Source organism: Hippocampus comes, unplaced genomic scaffold (genome assembly GCF_001891065.2).
Source record: "Hippocampus comes isolate QL1 unplaced genomic scaffold, H_comes_QL1_v1.1 scaffold7, whole genome shotgun sequence".
Lineage (NCBI taxonomy): Eukaryota > Metazoa > Chordata > Actinopteri > Syngnathiformes > Syngnathidae > Hippocampus > Hippocampus comes.
Window position 1 is genome coordinate 2,708,201 of NW_017842060.1, and position 23,944 is coordinate 2,732,144.

The 23,944-nt window shown below is 43.3% G+C and overlaps 1 protein-coding gene and 1 long non-coding RNA gene across 3 annotated transcripts in view; one reads left to right on the forward strand and one right to left on the reverse strand.

The window, feature by feature from the left end:
- Positions 1 to 124: 124 nt before the first annotated feature.
- Positions 125 to 2,158, reverse strand: LOC109511117 (uncharacterized). 2 transcript variants are annotated; one of them, XR_002167250.1, is made up of 3 exons: positions 2,090 to 2,158; positions 1,034 to 1,129; positions 125 to 872 (listed from the first exon to the last, which is right to left on the reverse strand). It is a non-coding gene; the product is annotated as an uncharacterized LOC109511117 (long non-coding RNA). The 2 variants fall into 2 exon arrangements; XR_002167249.1 differs by having other exon boundaries at positions 994 to 1,129.
- A 40-nt stretch (positions 2,159 to 2,198) lies between these two features.
- lrba (LPS-responsive vesicle trafficking, beach and anchor containing) overlaps positions 2,199 to 23,944 on the forward strand; it is a 180,274-nt gene continuing 158,528 nt past the window's right edge. The window contains exons 1-9 of the mRNA XM_019861882.1: positions 2,199 to 3,045; positions 19,309 to 19,540; positions 20,235 to 20,335; positions 20,871 to 20,966; positions 21,058 to 21,179; positions 21,267 to 21,393; positions 21,492 to 21,611; positions 22,375 to 22,521; positions 23,145 to 23,342. Coding sequence (XP_019717441.1) covers positions 2,896 to 3,045; positions 19,309 to 19,540; positions 20,235 to 20,335; positions 20,871 to 20,966; positions 21,058 to 21,179; positions 21,267 to 21,393; positions 21,492 to 21,611; positions 22,375 to 22,521; positions 23,145 to 23,342 — 1,293 coding nt within the window. The 5' untranslated portion in view covers positions 2,199 to 2,895. The remainder of the gene's footprint in view (positions 3,046 to 19,308; positions 19,541 to 20,234; positions 20,336 to 20,870; positions 20,967 to 21,057; positions 21,180 to 21,266; positions 21,394 to 21,491; positions 21,612 to 22,374; positions 22,522 to 23,144; positions 23,343 to 23,944) is intronic.

Sequence of the window (23,944 nt, forward strand, 5' to 3'; positions counted from 1 at the left end):
TTTACAGCACGCCGTCGACCCTTGTAAGGATAAACTGATTAGAAAATGGATGGATGGATGGATGGGTTTAAGCTTAGGGGTAGGGTTTACAAGGTTTAAAATTAGGGTTAAGGGTTTGCATATAGGGTTTAATACTAGGTACAGTATAGGGTTTCAAAAAAGGGGGGTTAAAATAGGGCTAGAGTTGGGAACATGAGTTAGGGTTTGAAAGTATAGGGTTTAAAACTAGGGTTAGGGTTTCAATGTCGGGTTTAGAACTAGGGTTTATGTTTCAAAGTAGACTTACTCAACTGCAACTGTATACAACACAGGTAGGTATCCTTGTTATTCTGGTTTTCATGCCTTCTCCATACATGGAATGCGCTGACACTTTGCCCCCGATAGCTTAACGTCTCTGGAGGCACGCAGCGGGTGTGTCAGATTTGCTGTATCAATTGTTTATGTCTTTGCTTTCACAGGTACTGGTCTGTGGGATCCATGTGGCAATTCGTAGCGCATGTTTGAAATTGGTATCATTTTGAGATTCTCGATTTTTTTTAACGTAGAGCAACAGATTTTAAATGCTTTTAAGTTGAAATCGATTTATATTGGAATAATATTGTATCATGTCTGTTCCAATTCATATTTATTTTCAATTTTTTTTTGTTTTAGTCTGTTCAAAATGTTTATCCTGTTTGTCCCATGGCCTAAAACATGCTATGAGTTTTGGTCCCCTGTACGATTGAGTTTGATACCCTTGGTAAGTCGTGTCAGCACAAAGGTTAACAGTGCGGAAACAATACAATACATGTGGATTTATTCGCTCTCCAGTTGGTCTGGTGATGCCAGGTGATGAGTCAACGGTCCACTATGTGCCCACACATGAATTACTGCTGTAAACAGTGTTTTGTATATTGACAGCAGGTCAACACTGAAACTTCAATACAAACTTCAAACTCCAATTCTTTAGATAGAACCACTGCTTCAAACCTTGCTTCAAATCACTTGACTTACGTCAGAAGCAGCAACTGATTAATTGTTTTGAATCAATCACCTGACTGTTTCACGATCAGGTCAGATGATTGATAAATTAGGTGATCCGCAGCCATCACGGATGCTACTGGTGCAGCGGTACATGACTGATCCACCGCTGGATGAGAAGAGCAGAATCGCTTACTGGCTGAACCATTAAAATGTTTACCCTCACCTGTTCCAATGAGCAAAATATATTTTTATGCACCCCATAACATAATGAAATGCACTTCAGTAAAAATCTGTGTGTTGCCCATCTGACCTATCACCCTCAGCCATAGTTACAAAAGCACACCCACACGATGACACCGCCCCACCCACCGGCATTCTCTCACGAACAACACAATAAATACACGCATTCACCATCAATGACGTTTTTGAACATACGGGTTTACTTTTTCGCCAGGAGAGGTCACTGTAACTGACGATTCATGAAAATATTTTTAGAACTGGCCCAAGTCCTTCAATCATTCACAGAGGCATGTTTATCCATCACTCGTATTTTTGCCTTTTAGTTTATGAGAGCCTGCTTTATCAGAGCCTTTTATGTAAAATACAGTGATGGTGGGATACTGCCGCTGCAGTGACTTGTCGGAGAATTGCTTTCAACACAAAAGGGTTAGAAAAGTGACGCGTCAGAACTTACACTCAAGCCAGTTCTATGCTGCCTTTATTACAGCTCCTACTCTATTTTTGAAACACTACTTGTACCATATTATAATGCTATACATTGCTCTCTTTCACTATAGTATGTGTTTAAATGTGTTTGTATTGTTTTAAAGTGTGTTTAGTGAAGACTTTTTTGCAGTGCCATTCATGTTATAAAACACGCCGAGAATGGAGTAAAATACGACATTTCTACATTGCGGATTTCACTTTCTACAGTGATGGTCTGGTACATAACCCCCGCGATTGACGAGGGGTTAGTGTTGTCGTAAACGCTGGATTGCCAAGTCACGATCTCATTTCGATACACATCTCATTCCTCCTCCTATGGGAAGTGGCACAAAGTACACATTTGAACATTTAAATGGTGACAAAAGGACGAGGTTAAAGAGTGTCGACCGCGTCCGTCCACCTGAGCCGCGCGCACCTGCCTCGCCCGCCACCTCTGGAGCGGAATCAGCCCTCTCCAACTCACTACTCGTCGCCGCGCATGCGCAAACGTCCTCACTCGAGGGCTTCCACTGTCATGGCGGTGACTGTCTGAAAGCTACCGGGGAGCGAAATCAGGAAGCGAAAGGTGGGCGCTGCGAGCAGCTGGGCGAACGCTTCACTCTCTTAGGCCGGCTTGAGTGCACTTTCTGGGCTCGTCGAGGCCACCGGACACCACCTCCCACACTGCTCCTTCTCCGACCCCTCCGCCTGAGGCGGTGGCAGTCAGCGTTTGTCCGAGCTTCGAGAGTTTGGCGCCGCTACCTGTCAAGTGCGCGGACTCCATGACAATAGCAACTTCCGCCGGTTGTAAAGTGGCTCCTCTTTGGTCGCTTTTCGAGGACGCGAACGTCGGCGAAGGGCTCGCCGTGGTTCTACCTGCTACCCGCGACCCTTTCACCTCACCTCGCCCTTTTTTTTCTTTGGACGGCATTAATCCGCCTGCGGGCTATCAAGTTACGGACTAAAAGAAGAGGAGTAGTTCGCGGAGGCATTTCCCACCGCGGAGCGACACTCTTTGTACTTTATTTGACTTTATTTATCGTGAATGGCGAGGGACGTACTCTTGCTTATGTGCTTATCGACTGCCACCAACTAACCAGGGGAGGTACATAAATTCCGCTCCCTTTCTTCATTTTTCCCCCTTTTGACTTCTCACCGCCGCCATTGGAGCTGAACAGGTGGCTTTACCTGTGGACGCCACCTGCCCTGCGGGTCCCACCTTGAGCAATGGCGAGCGAGGAAACCACGCCGGGCACCTTGCCGCTCAACCCCGCTGTGCCCATCCGAGGTATCCGGATGAAATTCGCCGTGTTGGACGGCCTCATGGAAGTTGGGGAAGTTTCCAACCGAGACGTCGTGGAGACTGTGTTCAACCTGGTAAGCTGATTATCCGGGCTCAGAATAGGCCCCAGGTAGCACCTTCACGCTGGGATAATTGTGACATGTTGGGGAAAAGAGCGATGTAGTCTCACAAAAAACACGAATTATGTCCACCCCTGCATGTTGGACTTTCACTGGACTCTTCTATCACGCTGCTGTTCACTGTCAAATCCCATCAGCTGGTGGCCAACCTGTGCCCTACTGAATCGTTCTTGAGTTACTTAAAAGTTGCCGCATGATTCTAATGAATCATTATTTTGATGTTTTCCACCTACTTTTTGGATTTGCATAACATGTTTCTTTGGGTAAGTGAGATTGGGTAAATTCTAGAACATAGGTGTTAAACTCGAGGCCCGGGGGCCAGATCCGACCTGCCACATCATTTAGACCAGGGGTGTCAAACTCATTTTTGTCGCGGGCCACATTGTAGTTACGGTTTCCCTTGGAGGGCCGTTATGAATTTTGGGAAACCATATAAATGTTTAAGCACCTCCCCATATTACATATACAACTGGATAACTAGTTTTAAAATCAGAAGTCAAGAATAATGACTGTTATTGTGGATTACATACGACAATTTGAAATTTTGGTTCAGACTTTAGCAAGCATCATGGAACTTGGCATGCTTGATTTGCTTTCACGGGCGACATAAAATGATGTGGCGGGCCAGATCTGGCCCCCGGGCCTTGACTTTGACACCTGTGATTTAGACAGTCTTCTCTGGTGGTTGCACTGGATTAATCTAGATTCTTTTGACAGAAGTATATACAAAAAATTGAAACCTCAAAACCCTAACACATTTTTAAAATAATTTCCCTTCAAGTCAGCATTAGTCAATCACTTTTATGTCACCTGTAGGCATACCGCTGCTTAGTGTTTACAAACGTTGATAACACGGTCAATACGGTCGTTTGAATTTTGTACCAATCCATCATTATTTTCACAATTTATCAAAGAAGCTGCTGCTACAGACTCTTATACATAAGTGCTCTGTGTCACTTGTATCGGGGCGGACTTATAATCACAGACTGAGGCGAGTGAGTAATTATTAGGTTTGACGCGTGCAGAAAAAGCAATGTGGAAGCGGTAAATTGAATGTGACACGATGACTGGTGTCAGGATCCTCATTGCCAGGAGAAGCAAATCAGCCTGCGACATATCCAGGTCAGTGACAGTGTGTATGTACGTACGGCAGTATGTGTGCGTACAACCTGTTGGCCATTTCTCTTACTTCGTCTGGTGGCATCCTTCAGGATTCTCAAATTGGACGTTTCGGCGGGAGAGTGCGACAAAACGGGAACAGGGCGGCCAGTGTGAAGGACGACATGCAACTGGAGCTCGGCAGGAAGGGGGGGGAGTGGGATGGGGTGGCAGTGGTGAAGGTAGAACCTGCAAAACTGCTTTGTCACAGTTAAGAAGCTCGTCGCAGTGTGAGGCAAATGTATTTCATTAATAATAAGACATCAACTGGCTGGCGAGGCAGTATAGCGCAAGCATTATGGGTGTTACAAGACTGCTAAAATAGATCTTCAAAGAACCAGAGTCTTCTTTAGCTTTTCAAGCTCATGCCCGTAAGAAACGGCAATTTGGATGTAGCCCGTGAATCAATAAAGTGATGAAATATTGCAGTCTTAGTGCCTTGGAATGCATTCCAGGACACCGGTTGAATGCTGATCGTTTCTTCAGTTTTCATAATTTCACAAAGAAAGTATTTGCGAGGAACACGGATAGAGCCAAGAGCTACAAATATAATATACATTTTTTTTGGCCGTGTTTTATAACCGCCATGTGTTTTTTTTTAATGCACCTCACGCGCAGTCAAAAGTGAAACTGAAAGCTGCTTCTCTGCTGATGTAGCTAATTATAGCCCGTGTGGTAGTCAACTTTTCCGTCACAATTTGACTGTAGTCCCTAACGTTTATTACCGTGTAAATGCTAAAAGCTGAGATGGCAGGTAATGCCATTTGTGTCGAGTGGATTTGTGTATTGGTTGGCAAATGTGTGGTGTCGCCATCGAGTTTCTTCTGGGATGTTATTCAGGGTAGTGTACGAGCTAATAGTATCGCTAATGCTACTGAATACTTTTTTGAGTAACAGGAGTTCATGATTGTGTACATTCTAGAAGCATGGCGCTGATTTTCACTGATCCTTTCCCATTTAAGTGCTTTGTTGCTATCTTACAGCACCCGGCTGGGTTGACTGTAATTGCTTAGATTGAACCGTAAATAGTTTTCTCTCGCTATTCACGGCCCTGGTGCAAATAGCAAAAATATGAACTTAAATGTTCTTGTCGTGACCGTCTTTGGTTCCTGGAGTCGCTGTGCTCTGGTGTGGGAGATGTTTTCGATGGCCTCGACTCAAGCAAACAATTGTCTTTACCGTTTTCCTCTGTGGGGTCATTTTTACGCACACAAATATGACTTAACTCACGAAAACAAGAACTTCAGTTGTGATGATGGTATGATTAGATTTTGTCAACGAGTGTCGTGTGTGTCTGGGTGGTAAAAAAATGCACGATCTTCCACTCCCACCCCCGAATCACCTACTTGTGCTGATTATATGGAATAGGGAGCATCTGCACTGCCACCTGTGACCATCTGCCGCAAATGCAAACAAATAAAATAAATGTAGCTCCTACAGTTGTCTATTAGACAAGGCTATGGCTTGATTAAATGAAGCTCCTCTCACCTATGTAGTTATTGGGCACCAAAGCAATAATTTTTAAATTAGAAATGGCCTTGTCTCACGCAAATTGGAAAATATGTGAATGCCAAACCACAGATACGCGGGATTCACTGAATATCACAAATTATGATTGCATCACCCGTACCACTTTCCTATTATTCGGGGCTTTGCCACCATCATGTGGTATTTTAAATTGGTCTGTCTTATAGTTTTTGGGTAGTCTACAATGACATTGTCATCAAAACATAACCACTCGTTTCATCCTTTTAGAAGTATTCATCAGAAAATGTTTGCTCCTCCCACCCCTTTAAAATACTCTCAAAATAACTTTTTTTGGGTTAGCTCTCTGGTGTGTCTTGGCCAATTGTTGCCCGAGGCAGTGTGTGTGCGTGCGCGCCATACCAGCGGCTTGTGTAGTTTACAAAATATGTGTTCTACAATGCCTTTTGCATACCGTAAATGTAGCCAAGCTGTATATGCGCTATTCTAGCGTCTGTGTAATGGCCTTATGTTAATTGCTCACCCCTGCCTACAGTGGCGGCCTTGTATGCCCTCCCGTGTTCGTCCTCCACTTCACGGATAAAGTAACTGCAAAAGACCAATAGTGACAGGAAGTGTCTCGGGTGTGAGTCACTGCCCTACTTTGGAGCCACGCGGCTTTCGATCACCGTCAACCCGTTGGTACCGTGGTGTGTAGCATCTCTCTCGAACCAAAACTTATGACTACTATACTGTAGATGGCTACACCGACAGATATATGCACATAATTCAACGAAAAAAATCATAACATGCCCATGAAAACATATTGTACCATACCATAAAATCAATACTATATTGTCATACTGGTGGTCCAGTGGTTAGCGCGTCGACCTCACAGTGCAGCGCTTGTGGGTTCGATCTCAGCTCCGGCCTTCCTGTGTGGAGTTTGCATGTTCTCCCTGTGCCTGCGTGGGTTTTCTCCGGGTACTCTGGCTTCCTTCCACATTCCACAAACATACATGGCAGGCTGATAGAACACTCCAAGTTGTCCCTGGGTGTGAGTGTGAGTGCAGATCGTTGTTCATCTCTGTGTGCCCTGGGATTAGCTGGTAACCGGTTCAGGGTGTGCCCCGCCTACTGCTCGAAGACTGCTTGGATAGGCTCCAGCACCCCCTGCAACCCTTGTGAGGATAAAGCGGATTGGAAAATGAATCGATCGCGCTAACAATCACACCTAGCGACAATTTCCCGTATTCCTTGAAGCTGCCACGCATGTTTTTGGAATGTGGGAGGAAACTGGAGAACCCGGAGAAAACCCACACAGGCACGGTGAGAACATGCAAACTCCACACAGGAAAGCCGGAGCCGGAATCGAACCCTGCAACTATATACTCTGAGGCGGACGTTCTAACCAGTCTCCCCCCGCAGCGCTAAAAAAAACAAAACAAAAAAAAAAAAACGACAACCATACCATCAGAAGTATATACCATACATCCAAACCATACCCTATCTTAATAAAACTTTAAAAAGCTAAAGCTCATTTTTGGGGACTTAACAGTTTGATACACACGTTTGAAATAAGCTCTTTTCAACTACCTTTAATTATATTATTATTCATCATGAATTCTACTAATCTATGTGGAAACACTGATCGCCATCATTTCTCACAATAACTATCAGTGCTTTTAAAAAGGTAGGGTTGAGAAATATCCACACGCAAGACTTTATTTCTGAAAGGCGGCAACTGTCCACATTTACAAGTGGTCACGTCGACAGCATGACAAGGAAATCACAATGTCCAATCAGCGCTGAGCTATTTTTAGGAGAGGCCCGTGGGCATCCTGTTGGTGACCTCTGCGCTACTCCTATCAGGAGGAGTGATGGGTCGGGCACTCTTTCCTTTCGGGATGATAGATGAATGGATACGCCATTTTAATAGGACAAATTAATTAGCATTTCTATCACTAAGATGAAGACGATATTGCTCTCCTATCCCAAATTTTAAATCCATATGATTTCATAATCATATGAAACATGTCTTGAAAGCAAGGCACCTTGGAAACTAGCTTCCCAAACTCGATCAAAGCAGAACCTTTGGCCTCTTTGTTCGCCGTCCAAAGGTCAGCTTTGTGTCGCCAACCTCTGAGAAAAGGCCTCGTAAATGTTTGACTCTCTTCTTCAGCCAGGAAGTCATTTTATTTATTTATTTTGAAAGTGTGTGTGTGTGTGTGTGTGTGTGTGTGTGTGTGTGTGTGTGTGTGTGTGTGTGTGTGTGTGTGATCCTTTTTAAATGACTGCGTGTCAAAGTTGTGCATGTTCTGTCCACTGGTGTGGATGTTTTGTTGGGGCAGAGATTACTACTTTTATTATTTGCAAAAGGCTTGCTTTCATACGGCAATGGAAATGGTGTCGGTCTGGATTATTGCACTGAAAAGAAAAAAGAAGAATGCAACACACACAGACACAAAAATTGATCGGTAAAAAGGTATTTATTTTTGAGGTTAATCTAATATTTTGAGATTTTTTTCCTTTTATAACGATATATATATATTTTTTCACCAATTGGCCCGATATACGACTTTCTTTCCCAAATATGGCTAGTCGTGTCATTATTTTCTCTCCAGTGTGGCCACACACAAAATGCAGCATTCCAGTACCTGTATACACCGACCGACCTATCCACCTAAGTTTGCGTTTTCACCCCAAACCACCCTGTTTTTCGTCCATTAAAAAAAAAAAAAAAAAAAGACAAAAAACGCTTTACTCTTTGGCCTCGGCAGCCGATGTCACTTTGAGGCAACGCCGAGTCACTTTGGACCAAGTGAAGGACAGCTGGCCTGACAGCTGGGCTCGCGGCCGATCTGTGGGGCTCCGCCGGAGTTTGACGAGTTATCGGTGTGGAATGCGGCTTTACCTGAAGGCAAGGACGGCGCCGCTAACCTCTTGAGTCTTGCTTCCTTTGGCACGATGGAAAGAGACTGCGTGTGAAACGACCCCATCGCATATTCCCAGTGCAGCATTCAGCTATTTTCTTTTTTTGGGGCTGGGGGTGTGGTGGGATATTCTCATTTCTTTTTTGCTGAAAAACTATTTGTAGCTCTCGTAAAAGATGGTCTAAGTACTGATTTTAGGGTCATCTGGTGGCATCTTGGTGCCAAGGAACTAACAAGCTATGTGTACAAAAGGCCGTTAAAAATCTTTTTTTGGAGGGGTGCGGCAGTCAATTACTTACGGAAAGGCTTCCTTTCTCCTGCAAGTAGTCTATTTATTTTCAAGTCTTTTTTGTCATTGTAGGTCTGTATCTTTTCAGTCTCGTTCCGTCAGCACTTTTTTCAGAAGTGTTTTTAGATTTTTTTTTCCTCTCATTTCTCCAACCAATAGTTTTTGGGGGACTTTTTCTGTGATGTTTGACTCCTGCTGCATCAGAGTTCGACATCCCTCCTCCCCCTCTTTCCTTTCCTTTTCTTGAATCGTGATAATAATAATCATACACCCTTAGCTTCATTTTTGTGCGTTGAGACAGTTTTCATTGAGCTGACTTTATTTATTTTTTTGTTATACATGAATCTTAATCATAAAACTTCCGGCCATTTGGTGTTAATCCAAATCAGGCTTGTTTGGCCTAGTTGTCTTCTAATGGGATTGTCCTCGCTGATTTAGTGCATGTAGGCAAATGTTAAGATAACACCATCAGACAATTTCAAGAACTTTTTTTTTTGTAATGTACTTTCCCTAAAGCAAATGGTCTTGTGCATTTCCATCCCTCACAATGAAATCAGCAGCACGTGTTATAAATGACCAGAGGCATTTTGAATAAAATTTCATCTTCTCGATCTTCCGAACCCAGGTGATCAAAGCCTTTTGATGGAGATAAGAATGCGTCCGCCGGGTCCCGGTGCACAATTTCACACACTTGCAAGGGAGAGCAAAGGCTCCCCTCTCAGTGTCGAACAACAAATGAAAAACAAAAAAGCCCTCCCCCCCTCCTCCAGAAGTCTTTCGTGCTCCATCTAAATGTTTGTTGTACGCCATAAGATAAGAAAAACTTTATTTGTCTCACGATGAAGAAATTCGCAATTTACAGCAGCAAAATTGGAAGGGAAGAAAGTAGAAAAACATGAAGTATTTGCATGCACAAAATAAATAAAAATATAAACGTATAAAGGTGATATGCCTCCTCTCCAAATAGCTCCTCACCCAATTTGAAACTATCCCTCAAATCCCATTTTGTTCTAGTTATCAATACTTTATAATACAGTGTAGCAAATGTTTTTTTTTTCCAAGCAATAAAGAACCCAATCACATTTTTTTTTTGTCAGTTGAGGTCGTCATTTCTTCTATTAGTGCTGTTCACCCCAGTGCCGTAGATCGATTTACTCTGAATCCATACCGACTTTTGCTGGGTAATTTGTGTTTTTCGCAGAATTTTTAAAAATCTTTGATAGTGATCGCATTGTGCTGCCTAAACTGACGCTTTCCGGCCCTCCATCTTTTCTTTGGCGTCATTTAGCCACTTGATTCACTTTAGTAGGCACCAGAATTAAAAATGAACCAAGAAATTGAAGAAAACTTAGCACTCCCTTCATTTTCTCTGTTTTGTGATATCATTTTTCTGTATCTGGAGCGCCAATCTTAAAGTCGATCGTGACGTTAAAAGTTGACACGCCAACGGGGAATGCAAAAGTGCCGCATGCATAAAGACCAAAATGCGACGACAGTCGGATGTGACGTCAGCCAACACGACAGGCTGGAATGTCGCGCCCCCACCTGCGGCTTATCTGTTGGGCGTGGAATGAGCAATCAAAACTCGGCATTCTCACGTTACGCATTCACTGCACGGTTACCTCAAAGTGTTCAATGTTGGGCTTTTGCGAGAATCTCAACGTCACATCGCGTGTCTAGACGGGCAGCGCTGGTCACACACGGCGCAGCGTAAATGTTAGAGGTTGCGTGCGCGTCATTGGGGTTATGGATTTGACATCCGACATCATTCCATGAAATCATAACCTCTCACATCAACTCACTTTTGATACCCCTGAGGTGAAATGAGGATGAAACCCCCTCCTACATTGTCTGGAAAACATGATCGTATCAGGACGCACGAGTATTTTTCAGACCAGCAATTTTTCGGATGGTGTTTTTTCGGCTTAATGTATGCTGTCACTGACACAAAATTGTCGGTGTTGACCCGGCAGTTATTCGCCGCCTTAGTTTTTGTGCCAAGGTGAACAATGACATAGTTAAAAAAAAAAAACAAAACAATACACCAAAATGAATTTTCCCTTCATTAGATAGCTGACTGATCCCAAAGATTGATGTCCAGTAATCCCTCGTTTATCGCTGCGGTTACGTTCCAAAAAGAACCCATGATCAGTGAAATCCTCAAAGTCTTTATTTATTTATTTATTTTTACAATTATTACGTTTCCAGTTCTGTATTGATTGAAACCTTTTTTCAGGCCCAAGCATGTAAAAAAAAAAAAGTTTTTTTTTTTCCAAACAAGTGACAGTTTTGAGAAATACTCACACATTGACACGAGTTTTAGCCAATCAGGATGCAAAACACACACAAAAAAAAAAAAAAAAAAAAAAAAGTGAAAGATGAACCACGTTCAATATCCTGCAGGAAATTATTGATAATATAGGTGAAAAATTTTAGCACAGTCACACTCGGTATCAAAAATGATCAACCATAACAATGCTCAGTTTGAATGACAGTTTTTAGTGAGTCAGCACTCCGTCCTACATTCCCTGACTGACAGAGGCGACTGTACGTCGTGACGCAGGAGAGCTGTTTTATTGTAACGCTCCAAGCTTTCTCCAGATTCCCCGTTCAGGATTTTCCCCAAGTAAAATCATCCTTGATGACGACACTTCACTCGACCCATTACACGAGGAAAAAAAAAAGTGTTGGCCACACACGACACTACAACTTGATTTTTTTTTTTTTTTTAAACTGAGCAGTTTGTCTTGCAAATGCAAAACCTGTAGGTGGGATGAGGTTGTTAACTGCCACTAACCGCCAGTGGAAGTAATAATGAGGGCGTCGAATGCGAAGGGCAATACCTGCAAAACTGGTTTGAGAGCCAACACAAGACAGTCGGCTTGAATTAGAACGGCTGCTGCTTCTGAATATATCATCTCGATATTGTGAATATCATGCCCAGTAAATGCACAGAGCTTCAGTGACCCGTTGGGCCAATGGCATGTACCAAACAAGGAAATTCTTTGTTTACTTTGAGATGGCATCGCCTCCTTTTTCCGACAACGCCTCTCAGCCCGCTCGCGCATTCTTCAGCGTGAACCTGACTAATGCCAAACATTTCATACCGCCTTGCCTACACACGAAGATAAAAAACTTCATGTATTGCATGTTTTGCTCAGCTTTTAAAAGCGAGCGTTCGGTCTGCAAAGATGCTGATTTTGTTGGACCAAAAGAGAAAGAGAGAAGTGACAGGCTCGCGTGTCAGGATATCTTCCTCACAAGCCCTTTAATTTTGTTGGTGATGGCAGCCAACCCTTCCACTAAAAATGCCGCTGGATGTCAGCAATGTTGTGTTTTGCACCATTTGGTGCTCTCTTTTATGAATTTGGAGATACACAAATATACTCTGTATTATTTTATATGAATGGAATGGGTGAATGTCGACACTTCAGTTGATATTACAATCGACACCAAGACTGCGAAGGGATTCAATTTACGCTGTGATTTTTCGGCCATATCGCCCAACCTCGCATGAAAGACGAGTTGGATCACGGCGTCTAGTTTCAGCATTCAAGAAGGCCGATTCCCTCTCATGCTCTCTCATGCAGGATTGATTCTGAAAGGGTGTATCAGCTCCAGTCGTGGAACCATCCCATTGCTGTGAAGTTGGCGTTTGGCATTGAAGCTCTTTTGAAGATATTCTTGGAAAGCTGCTGAAAGATGTTTTTTTTTTTTTTTTTTAAATAGATCATTTCACCTTGCTCCCCCCCGCCATCAACACATTTTGCCTTAGTTTAAAAAATCCCTTGACCGTGTCAAATGTCCCAATCTGAATACAAGTGGGCGACCCGTTGGTCCAGTGGTTAGCACGTCGACCTCACATGCAGAGGTCGTGGGTTCGATCTCGGCTCTGGCCTTCCTGTGTGGAGTTAGCATGTTCTCCTCGGGCCTGCGTGGGTTTTCTCCGGGTACTCCGGTTTCCTCTCACATTCCAAAAACATGCATGGCAGGCCGATTGAACACTCTAAATTGTCCCCAGGTGTGAGTGTGAGCGTGGATGGTTGTTCGTTTGTGTGTATGTGTGCCTTGCGATTGGTTCGCAACCAGTTCAGGGTGTCCCCCGCCTACTGCCCGAAGACAGCTGGGATAGGCTTCAGCACCCCCCGCGACCCGTGTGAGGATAAAGCAGATCTGAAAATGAATGAATGAATGAATACAAATGATTATAAAGCATGCGAGCCCAATGACAACTTCGTAGGTTGAGTGCAATTCTTTCTATTTGTCCATTGCCAAATGTGGGCAGTCCACTCAGGGTCATTGTTTTGCTACCACTCCTGCATCATGTTCATGAAGTGGATGGTTTGTTGTCATGCTCACTGCACGGTTTGCTTTGACGAACAAACGGGAGAAAATGAAGCGACTTGCCTCGTGCCAGTGAGCACCTCCCCGTGTGATCATCGACGTAAATACTTCTACTGGGAACTAAAGAGTGTAATGAGAGTGGCAAAGACTAATGAGGTCAATGTCTGGGGAGGTGGCGTGGAGGACACAGCATTTTGAAAGTGAGATTCAGTATGAGAAAGCAATATGTCCGATCACATCTTTCTGTGCATTGACCTATTCTTGGATGGTGCATTTGTTTTTCTGAAGTACATTTGATTGAATATCAGGTGGAAAGGTGGGAAGTGTGGAGTTCCACTTCACAATTTCTTGAATGACCTCTGCCAAGCGTGAAAGTGGGAGCCCTTGCTTTGGTCGCTGTTTCTTCTTAAGTTACCCTAGCTCGATATAAATAAAGCTGTATTGTATTGTATTCACTTTAGTGTAGCTCCATCTAGTGGATGCATAACGCAACCACAGCCACTATTGTAGCTTCTATTTTATGCGCCCTATATATGAAAGCAGTTTTTAAATAGGCCATTCACTGAAGGTGGGCCTGATACTCCGATGCGCCTTATAGTGCGGAAAATATCGTCGTTTCTGAAATCAGACACAGCTACGAAACCCCGGCTGCTGCCTGTACGAGGGATGAACTGTCAAATTTCCTTTAATGGGTTCATTAGGAAAAAAATGATGATGGATTGGACTCATCAATCTTATTTTTGTTTTTGTTGGAATTTACTAAGCAGACAGCATGCGGTTGGAACTGAACACACCCACCTTCGAGTTCAGTGATTCTCTACCTTTATCGAAACGAGGCACAGATTTTCCTTTCACCAAAAATATCACATCACATGACCTGACAAAAATGTTTACACCGGTATATTTTGTCCCGTGTTACATCAAGTGGAAGAGCATTTCAATTGTTCAGCATGTCACTATACAACACTGGCATAGATAGTTGCAAAGTAAAATAAAATAAAAAAAATTAAGGCAAATTGCCTAATTCCCCGCCGTGCATCTGATAGTCTGACGCGGAGTTAGAAATCACGCTTCTAGTTTATAGCGGCCGATGCTTTTATGTAAACTGTTTTTTATGTCAATCTGTAAGGCTTCGGAAACAGCTGATTTTTCATTGCACACTGTCCAGTATGATAACGCTTCTTCATGAAAGGAGCTATCATTTTTTTTCTCCCTGTGCCTCTTTAAGCATCCTTCGGACCAGATTATTTGCTTGACGTCTCGGCAGCGTCAAAATAGCTCACGTGTTATACGTCCGTGACCAACGTCTCTCCTTTGCCTAAGCGCTCTCATGGACCAAGGCACTCAACCGCGTTTGGTTTGATGAGATGGCTCGTTAAAAAGAGGATGCCTTTGAAGGGCTGTTGTTGGGGAGGGGGGGGGAGTAGGCCATCGGCGTGTTGTCGCCTCGACAGCTCGTTTGGAGTGTTTTTCGGCCTCGCTTTTGTCGAAAAGACAAACGAAGCGGTTGCGTGCAGCCCTCATCGAAAGGTCGATATTGCCACGCGCAGATCAGATGTTGTCATGTGGAACTTGTCCAAACAAATGACAACAGGAGTACGTGCTTTGTTTGGTCTGATTCAAATTGTAGCGATGTGAGATTTAACTACACGCTATTAACCAAAAAGCGTCCTTCCGTTTACGGCATCATACAGCGGCGCCAAAGGACTTCGTGTTCACATGCGTTAGCGCTTGAACAAAGACAGTTGAATTGTTGGCGTGTCTGAAAATCGCCATTCGCAAACGGTATCGATCAAATCCAAACGACAAACTACCGTTCCCTTCAAAATAATCTCTGGAGTCCAACTCCCTTTCCAAACCATTTCTGCCATGACTTGATGCACTCCTGAAAGGATTCTTCCAGGAACCTCCGCAACTCCGCCATCACGGCCGTCCCATGTCTTCAAAACGGGCCTCCTTGATGACTCCTTTTGAGCTTGAGGGGGGGGGGGGAAGCCAAATAGTTCACTCAATGTCACTTCACACTTTCTTCAAGAGGAGATGAATCAATTCGAGTTTTGGATTTCAGAACAATCAATCAATTGTGCTAGCATTTTTTTTTTCATTATCCCGTGCGAGTTTGATGAATTGACGTCATGGATCATAGAGCTAAGTGCCACCTATGGTAGTGGAGGTGTACAGACTCGTGCGTGTTTGTTTTATTTAAATATGTCATGAATGTGTGTTTTTACAAAATGCAATGTTATGAAATGCTCTTTTTCCTTTCAATGCATTTTTTATGTGGCCTGGAAATGGCATATCCATTCCTCTCAATGAGGAAAGATGATTTGCGATGTGGGTGTTTTGGGTTACGAGCCAGCGTGATCATGGATGGAATTGGAAGTTGAAGTCCTAAGGCACCGCTGTATCAGGCAAAAACGCGGCGGAACCTTGACTTGGACTACATAGCCAACGGCCTCTGCGTGCAACTCTGTGACACGGCAGTGATGCATGCGTTTTATTACTTTGCGTGTGTGCTTTTGGGGCTTCTTAGCTGGCTGGCTGTTTTGAAATGGTGAGTGGCAGTCAGGCGTGCAAACGAAGCACAAGCCGAGAACGCCGGCGGTTGATCACAAATGATTGATCGTTATTTTTCGACCAGCCAAACACATTTGTAGATTTCCCCAAAGTCTTCTTTTGTTCCGGCAAGATCTTCAAAACATTAGCCTAGCATCGGGCTACGTCCCCATGATCCCTGCCGTGCTTCCGTGTTCTTCATCATGGTGACCATAGAAAAGTTACTTGGTGTTTCGCCCCAGTGGCTGCTCAGCCATGATTAATTCAGGTAGGTCTCCGGTGGGGTTGGGTATGGGGGGCAGGCTAGGTTACCCAGCCGGAGATCTGGTGTCGGGTTGCCATAAAGCTGCAGTGTTTAGGTGCACAAGCACCTTGGGATCGGGCCCAGGCTGCAGCTGGCAACCTTGGACTGCTTGTTCCCGAAATAGCGACTGGATGTGAATGATGGAGCAGGGCTCCGTTTTTTGTGTCCATTCATTCGGTGAAGTTGTTTTGAATGCAGCGGTGGATGATCGCTGAAACACTTTTATCAGTAGCGCTAACCTAACAAACGAGTATAATGTGTTGCTATAAAAGTGTATTAGTTGACTCAAAACGAATGCTCTTAATTTGGGGGTGTTTCCTTTTGGCTGCCCTTGTTCCAGGATGTGTCGACCAATCATATTACGGTGCCGTGTTTTTTTCTCGGAAGCATAAGAGCCAATTTAAGGTTTACAATGTCCCTCCAAAAAAATAAAAATCGAATATTTTCCACATCAGCCCATGTAATTTAAACAATGTTAGCTGTTATTTTTAACCAATCAAATTTCAAATCATCTGATCGGATGGTCAGAATAAGCCAAGTTCAATGAGCAAAACACATCTCTAGCCAACTGCGCACATTATGTTTATTAATCAGCATCTCCTGTGTGTGTGTGTGTGTGTGTGTGTGTGTGTGCGTGTGTGTGTGTGTGTGTGCGTATTTAAAAATGTTTTGTCATGCTATTGGCAAAATATTGATTCTGCACTGCTCAAGAGATGAACATGGCACAGATGTTTTTGATTATATTGTGATTTTTTTTTTCTTTTTTTGTACAAAGTATTCTGAATGCCTCAGTTGCATGGCACGCCACCGTTTGAAGTTGCTGTCACACAGATGAAATCAAACAACTCTTTGAGGGTCCTTCTCAAGATCAGATTAATTTCGACTCAGCGTGACATCACACGACCAGATAATGATTTGCTCCGAATCAAAGCGGGGGGAAATTCAGCCCCCTGTAATTAATGCAGAGTGTGTCCCCACAATGTGAGTCAACGAGCTTGTCTTCATATTTTCTATCTGTCCTCTTTGTCATCGGTCAACAATGATGGATGGATGAGTCGCTTTGAGTGGCAGCCTCATCAATCAGAACTTTCTGAGTCGGGGGTGGGGGGGACACCAAGGAGAGGCCGATGGCACATCTGGACGCAGCTGCACTCGTTCAACCAAAAGTTTAATCTTGTAGGGGCGCTGTAAAAATCTCTCTTCCTGTCCAAAAGATTGACTGTTAACAGAGCAAAACAACCGAAACGGTTTGTCAGCAGTGCAGTGCAACCTCGGGCAAGTTGATCTGCATTGTTCATTTTCCAAAAAAAGAATTCAAGCAATTACAAGTTACACTTTCCTAAAAAGAAGGGAGTAAGATTTTTCACACTTTAAATGCAAGTGGCCAATCAAATTCTCGAATGATTTTTAGTTATTATGATGATGATATATATATATATATCTATTTGAAATTGCAAACACTCTTGTTCAAATGCCATTTTTTAAATAAATAAAAAAAATTAGACCAACATACGTATGTCACACACATGAACGGTTAAAGTTTTGAAATGATTCATCTTGGTCTCATTTTTGCATACCACTAAAACCTGGCGAAGCGTGTCGACTTTTTATATGCACGTATGCGGTTGGAAAAAGTAGTGAGCATGTCAGCATGTGTATTTATGTGGCGTAAAACGTTTTAATGGGGTGCTGATATTGTAAATTTCCTCGGGGGAGCTTTTAAGAGTTGTTTATTTTATGTTACTTGTTCGGCTCCCAACATTGTCGTCCATTTTCTTCAATCTTGGCACCAACATGTCGAAAATAATTCGGTTTTCCACGTTCACGCGTTGTTTGCCGGCGCCAGGGCCACCGTGACCTCAAATTCATGACTTTCTCCCTTTTAACATGAGAGTTCCAAGAATGCCTGGCGTCGCTTCAGAGCCAGGCGCATTCCATCGCTGATCACTTCTTGATGTATGGATCACGGCGTGCTGTACTTCCCTTTGGATGTGATTTAAGATACAGCAGCGAGACAGTAATTCAACCTCGTTACTTATTTATTTATTTTTGGGGACAAGATGGATGGTGTCATTGTTGGTATCCCGCTGCGAGGTTAAAGGGGTAGCCGTATGATTCCGTGCCTCCTTTATCTCGCGCAGAACACACAAACGCAAGCACCTACTCTCACCTCAGTCATTCTAATTGGACAGCCTCCATTCCTTGATCCGATATTGTTTTCACGCACAGCCGGCATAATGGCTGTGTAGGCGCACGCTGTGTTCATTTTTGCCGTCGAGTCGGAACATGACAGCCTCACTTGCGGAATGAAATTGACGTCCACGTTGTTAATTTTTCCTTATCTCCTTTTGTTTAGGCCGGGTTTCAATAATAAAAACGTCATGGCCGCTATTAGGACGTGAGAGAGTGTGACTTTTATGGCTGGCGGCACCATTTATATGCCAGTGCGCAAAGAACATTTGGTCTGAGCGTGGCGCTGCTGAGATTGTTTGCTGTTGTGCGTCTGGAACAAAAAAAAAAAAAATCTAATGAAGAAAAAGTCAGGCGAGCAAAAAAAATGTTATTTTAAAACTGATATTAATAAATATTTTTACGTTTGTAAAACAATCATTTTGAATCTCAATATTATAAGAGAGTAAGTTTTTTTTTTTTCCCCTAGATTTTTAAAAACTTAAAATCGGGTTACGTTGACACGCAATCTACTTAGTGTAAATTTACCCATTTTAAAATCTAGAAAAAAATAGTTTGTGCCGTATTGTATTATTTTTTTTAGATTTAAAAATGAGTCAATATGACACGCAGCGTAACATGGTTGCAGCACACCTTCATTAATTTATATTTGTGAGCTTCAAAATGGGTCATATTCACCCACAGCATCACCTGAGACTGTAAAAAAAAAAAAAAAAAACTAAATTTAAAATGTAGACAAAATATGCACTTCACACCCTTGATATTCGTCTAGATTTTAATATGGGTCTGTTTGATCCGCAACATAACTTAAAGGTTCAGCTTCAAATAGTTTTCTTGATTTTGAACCTTCAAATCCTGAAAATTAGGAAAGTGGATTTTGAAGCACACTTTGTTACTGTCATGATTAAAATTCACCTCTCACCTCCTCTCTCCTCTTTTTTTTTTTTTTTTTTTTTTCCTCTCTCCATTTCACCTCTCAGCTGGTCGGCGGCCAGTTTGACCTGGAGATGAACTTTATCATCCAGGAGCCCGAGAGCATTGTGTGTATGGTGGAGCTCCTGGATAAGTGCGAGCCCACCTGCCAGGCCGAGGTGTGGAGCATCTTCACCGCAATTCTCAAGAAGAGCGTGCGCAACCTGCAGGCGTGCACTGACGTGGGCCTCATTCAGCTGGTGCTGCGGCGCATCTCCGACACCAACAGCATGATCGCAGGTATGCTAGGCCAAGTGGGGACACTGACTGACTGGGTGAAAGAAATGTAAATATGTTTCCAACTAAATTGGTTTGACCTTTTCATTTTGTAAGAAAAGCTATATCAAAATAGCACTTTTTATTCACTTTTTCCCCCAAATATTCAATTTTTCCCCCCACCAAATCTCTAAAACATAAAATCAGGACTTTTTTTTTTTTTTTTTTTTTTTTGACACACTCATTTTTGGGAAATCTTGTCACGGCCGTACTTAAAATGTTTTGGATTGACGTGAAATCAACTGAGGTGTAAATGGGAGTTTGGTTCCTTTTGCGGGAGTGAGGCTTGTTTGGGGGACATTTTTGGTTCCGGGAATAAAAGGCTTTGCGACAACTCTGTTGTGAGGCATTGGGAAATTGCCGGCATTACTGGGATCTATTCCGACGGGACGGTGTTTGCGTCAGTGCCCTTCTCGCCAGCGAGAACAGCGCAGGCCTCCAGCAACTGTGCAGTCAAGTGAGGGTAAAGTAGATGTTTACTCAAGTGAAAACGTTCCATCTTTTAAGATCATTCCCCTGATATATGCCATTATCAAAAGTTCATGGTTTCATGGCAAAGACATCCAATTTGTTTGTCGACTTTGCTCATGTACGTCAATTGGATTTCATGCTCGACCATTCTGACTTTTTTCTTCCCCCCCCCCTTTTTTTTTTCCAGACTTGCTGGTGGACATGCTGGGTGTGCTAGCCAGCTACAGCATCACTGTCAAAGAGCTGAAATTATTCTTTAGCAAACTGCAAGGGGAGAAAGGCCAGTGGGTGAGTCAGATGATGTTGTTGTCTCGGGCATATTTGCGAAGAATGTGCTGAGAAGGCGTCGGCCGCGCGTTGTCCTCCACCGCCTCGCCAGATCGATGTCCTTGTCACACAGATGTGATAGCTCATGATGTTGGTCCAGAGGATTTGTTTCATTTCTCATTGGCGCTTTTGGTTCCTGTGCAATGTGACGCTGCAGATAGACGAAGCGATCAAACAGTTCACCTCTTGAGGCTTGTTTGTAGCATTCATTGTATCGATGCAGCATTATAGCATCATTCTATCTCCCTACCTGACTAACAGTTTTAGTCTTACTTAACTACCACTAAATAAACAGCTAAATGCCTAGATTAAAAAAAAAATCATCCCTGTTTTGTTCGTGTCCAGATTGATTGACAAACTAATTGTATGCTTGACTGGTTAATTAAGCGCAGTCGTTTCTTTCGTGTGGACTTCAGCTTTACCCAAATTAGTGCATTCCCAGGGTTAGGCTACGTTACGCAAGGACCTTTATTTATTTATTTTTGGATTCTTTCAGCCTCGGCATGCCGTGAAGCTCCTGTCAGTGTTGAAGTACATGGCTCACAGGAACGGCCCAGATTCCTTCTTTAGCTTCCCTGGCAAAAACGCAGCCGTGAGTACAGCAATCTACCAAAATCCCCCCCACCACCCCCACCCAAACATATTACAATGAATTTGGTTTTGTTGTGTTGGTTTACCAACAGGCGATAGCGCTTCCACCCATTGCAAAATGGCCGTACCAGAATGGCTTTACATTCCATACATGGCTCCGCATGGACCCTCTCAACAACCTCAATGTGGACAAAGACAAGCCTTACCTCTACTGGTCAGTCTTGGTTCCTTCACCCCGATCTCCGCGAGACAGTTTCCTTCCTCGGAATCTTACCCACCCGCTTCTCTGCTTTTCATTCAGTTTCCGCACCAGTAAAGGCCTCGGCTATTCGGCACACTTTGTGGGCGGTTGTTTGATTGTGACCTCGTTGAAAACCAAGGGGAAAGGATTCCAACACTGTGTGAAGTACGACTTCAAACCCCAGAAGGTAAGATGGGAACGAAAAATCAAACAACGGGGTAGGGGGGTAATAATTGTGTCATCTGGCCATTCTGTTTACAAAAGCTGTCGTTTCTTCCATTGTAGTGGTACATGGTGACTCTGGTACATGTCTACAACCGCTGGAAAAACAGCGAAATCAGTTGCTATGTCAATGGTGAGCTGGCATCCTTTGGAGAGATTGCCTGGTTTGTCAACACCAGCGACGTAAGTAGAAAGCCTTTGCGAAAGCGTGGCTAATTGGTCTGAGACAGGTGTTCTCAAACTGCGGTGTGCCCCTGGGGCTGATTATGTGGTCGGAGAGAGGGCTGAGTCAACTGTGGGTGGGTGTGGCTTTAAAAGACCGGGAAAGGCTGTTCTACGACTTAAAATTAACCTAGAAATTGATTCTTTGTTTGTTTTTTTAATTAGGGAGGTGGTGACGGCTTGAGGTAGCGGTTTGTGGCGCATGGGAATCGAGTTGTACCAATTCTGTGGATGTGTTGAACCATTTCAACCTGGCTGGAAAAAAAACCCAAAAACGTAGCTCTACACTAGAGTTGTGGCCAGTCTCCTTCAATTCCTGTATTCTGTCAAATACTAATTCATCACTTGGATACAGTACTGTCATTTACAGAAGGACTTTATTTCCAGTCTCTCATCTTTTGTTTGTAGTTATTAGGGGGCAAAATGGTGTAAAAGCTGCACCTCCTTTTCTGCTCATTACACACAAATCACTGCATGCACTGTTGTCACAGCATGGAGGATAACTTGAGTCTACTGTTGGGTATCAAAAAAGAACTGGCGCCGAATGCGAAGCGAGGCTGTCATTGAGGATATTTATAGCACGTTGTCCGAACATCTTTGCTGCTATTTTTGCCTGTTTTTATCATCACACCATAATAATGTTCCTTTCATCTTTAAGATTTTTTTTTCCCTTTTTTTTCTCGCTTTTTGGAGTGCTCAAAAACGGAATGCTTTTGTCCCGCAGACGTTCGACAAGTGCTTCCTAGGCTCGTCCGAAACGGCCGACGCCAACCGGGTCTTCTGTGGTCAGATGGGCGCCGTCTACTTATTTGGAGAAGCCCTCAATGCTGCGCAGATCCTGGCCATCTACCAGCTGGGGCCAGGGTATCAGGCAAGATGGAGAGAAGTTTGACAACTCTGCTCATTTCAACTCCAGTGCTGACCAAAAACCTTGTATTTTTACTGAACGTACAGTATATTGTAGCCAAGGGATTCCTTGAATGAGCCGTTTGTTTCCATAACAATGCTTGTAACTCAAAAGACTCATATGGTCAGTATCCCACTTCAGACTGGAATTTTCCCCAAGGCCTTTAAAAGCTGTCATTTAGTCACGCAAAGAAGATGCCGCAGTACCGAAAAATTCAGCCCGTATCAAATCTGCCATTCTTCGGCAAAATCCGAGAAAATGTTACCACCAGAATACTGAATTGAGGATTATACGATGCATGGTTTCTCTGTTTTTGAGTACGTAAATAGCTGATAATATTTGAGGAAATCAAAATAGAGTCCAAGACCAAAAATTAGAAATGATAAAATGTGATTGAGAGCAACAAACAAGATAATATAGGCGATAAAGATCACTGCTGTCAATTTGGATTGTTGCAGCTGCATATTATTTATTTAGTTGTTATTTTTTTCAGGCACCTCAGGGCCAAAACAGAAAGACAGCCGTCACTTTGTGCGCGGCTTTTTTTATATCTCCTCCTCATCTTGTCTCTCCTCGTTGCTCCTCAGGGGACGTTCAAGTACAAGGCTGAAAGCGACTTGCTGTTTGCCGAGCACCACAAGATGCTGCTGTACGATGGCAAGCTGTCCGCCGCCATTGCTTTTGCGTACAACGCCCGCGCCACCGATGCCCAACTCTGCCTTGAGTCCTCTCCCAAGGACAACGCCTCCATTTTTGTGCATTCCCCGCACGCGCTCATGCTCCAGGTAAACTGTGGTTGTGTCCAGAATCACTCCCTTATCCACTATCGTCTTCGTTATATCGTAAGCGACGAGAGTAAGTTGGCAGATATTAAAACCCGGGAGTCATCATTAGAGCAGAAGGTTCACCTGCTGGCAATACCTCCAGGTTTGCTTATTAGGATGCTCACAGACTGTCCAAGTAGCAAACACACACACACACATGCAGTGCACCTTTCCTACTTGATTTTTTTTCTCACAGTTTTTGACTTTTCCATCTCATTATAACAAAAAAAGGTGTTTTCAGTATGCTTTCCAACAAGCTTTCAATACCGCATCACCCTGTGAGAAATGACGATGAAAAAATAAATGAATCTGAAACCAGCATCCGATACTGTATGTTACCATGTGATGCAATAATATCACACAGTAGCATAAGATCTCATATTGTAAAAGGTGCCTTGTGCAAAGAATGACATAAACTAATGCAAAAAAAGCAAAACTGTATTTTTCATTTTATTTTATTTTTTTTACTGTAATAAAAATCAAAATAATCTTAACATTTCACTCAGCAAATTTAGCCAGCACTGAGTGTTTATCCAAAATAAAAAAAGAACTAAAATTGTTTA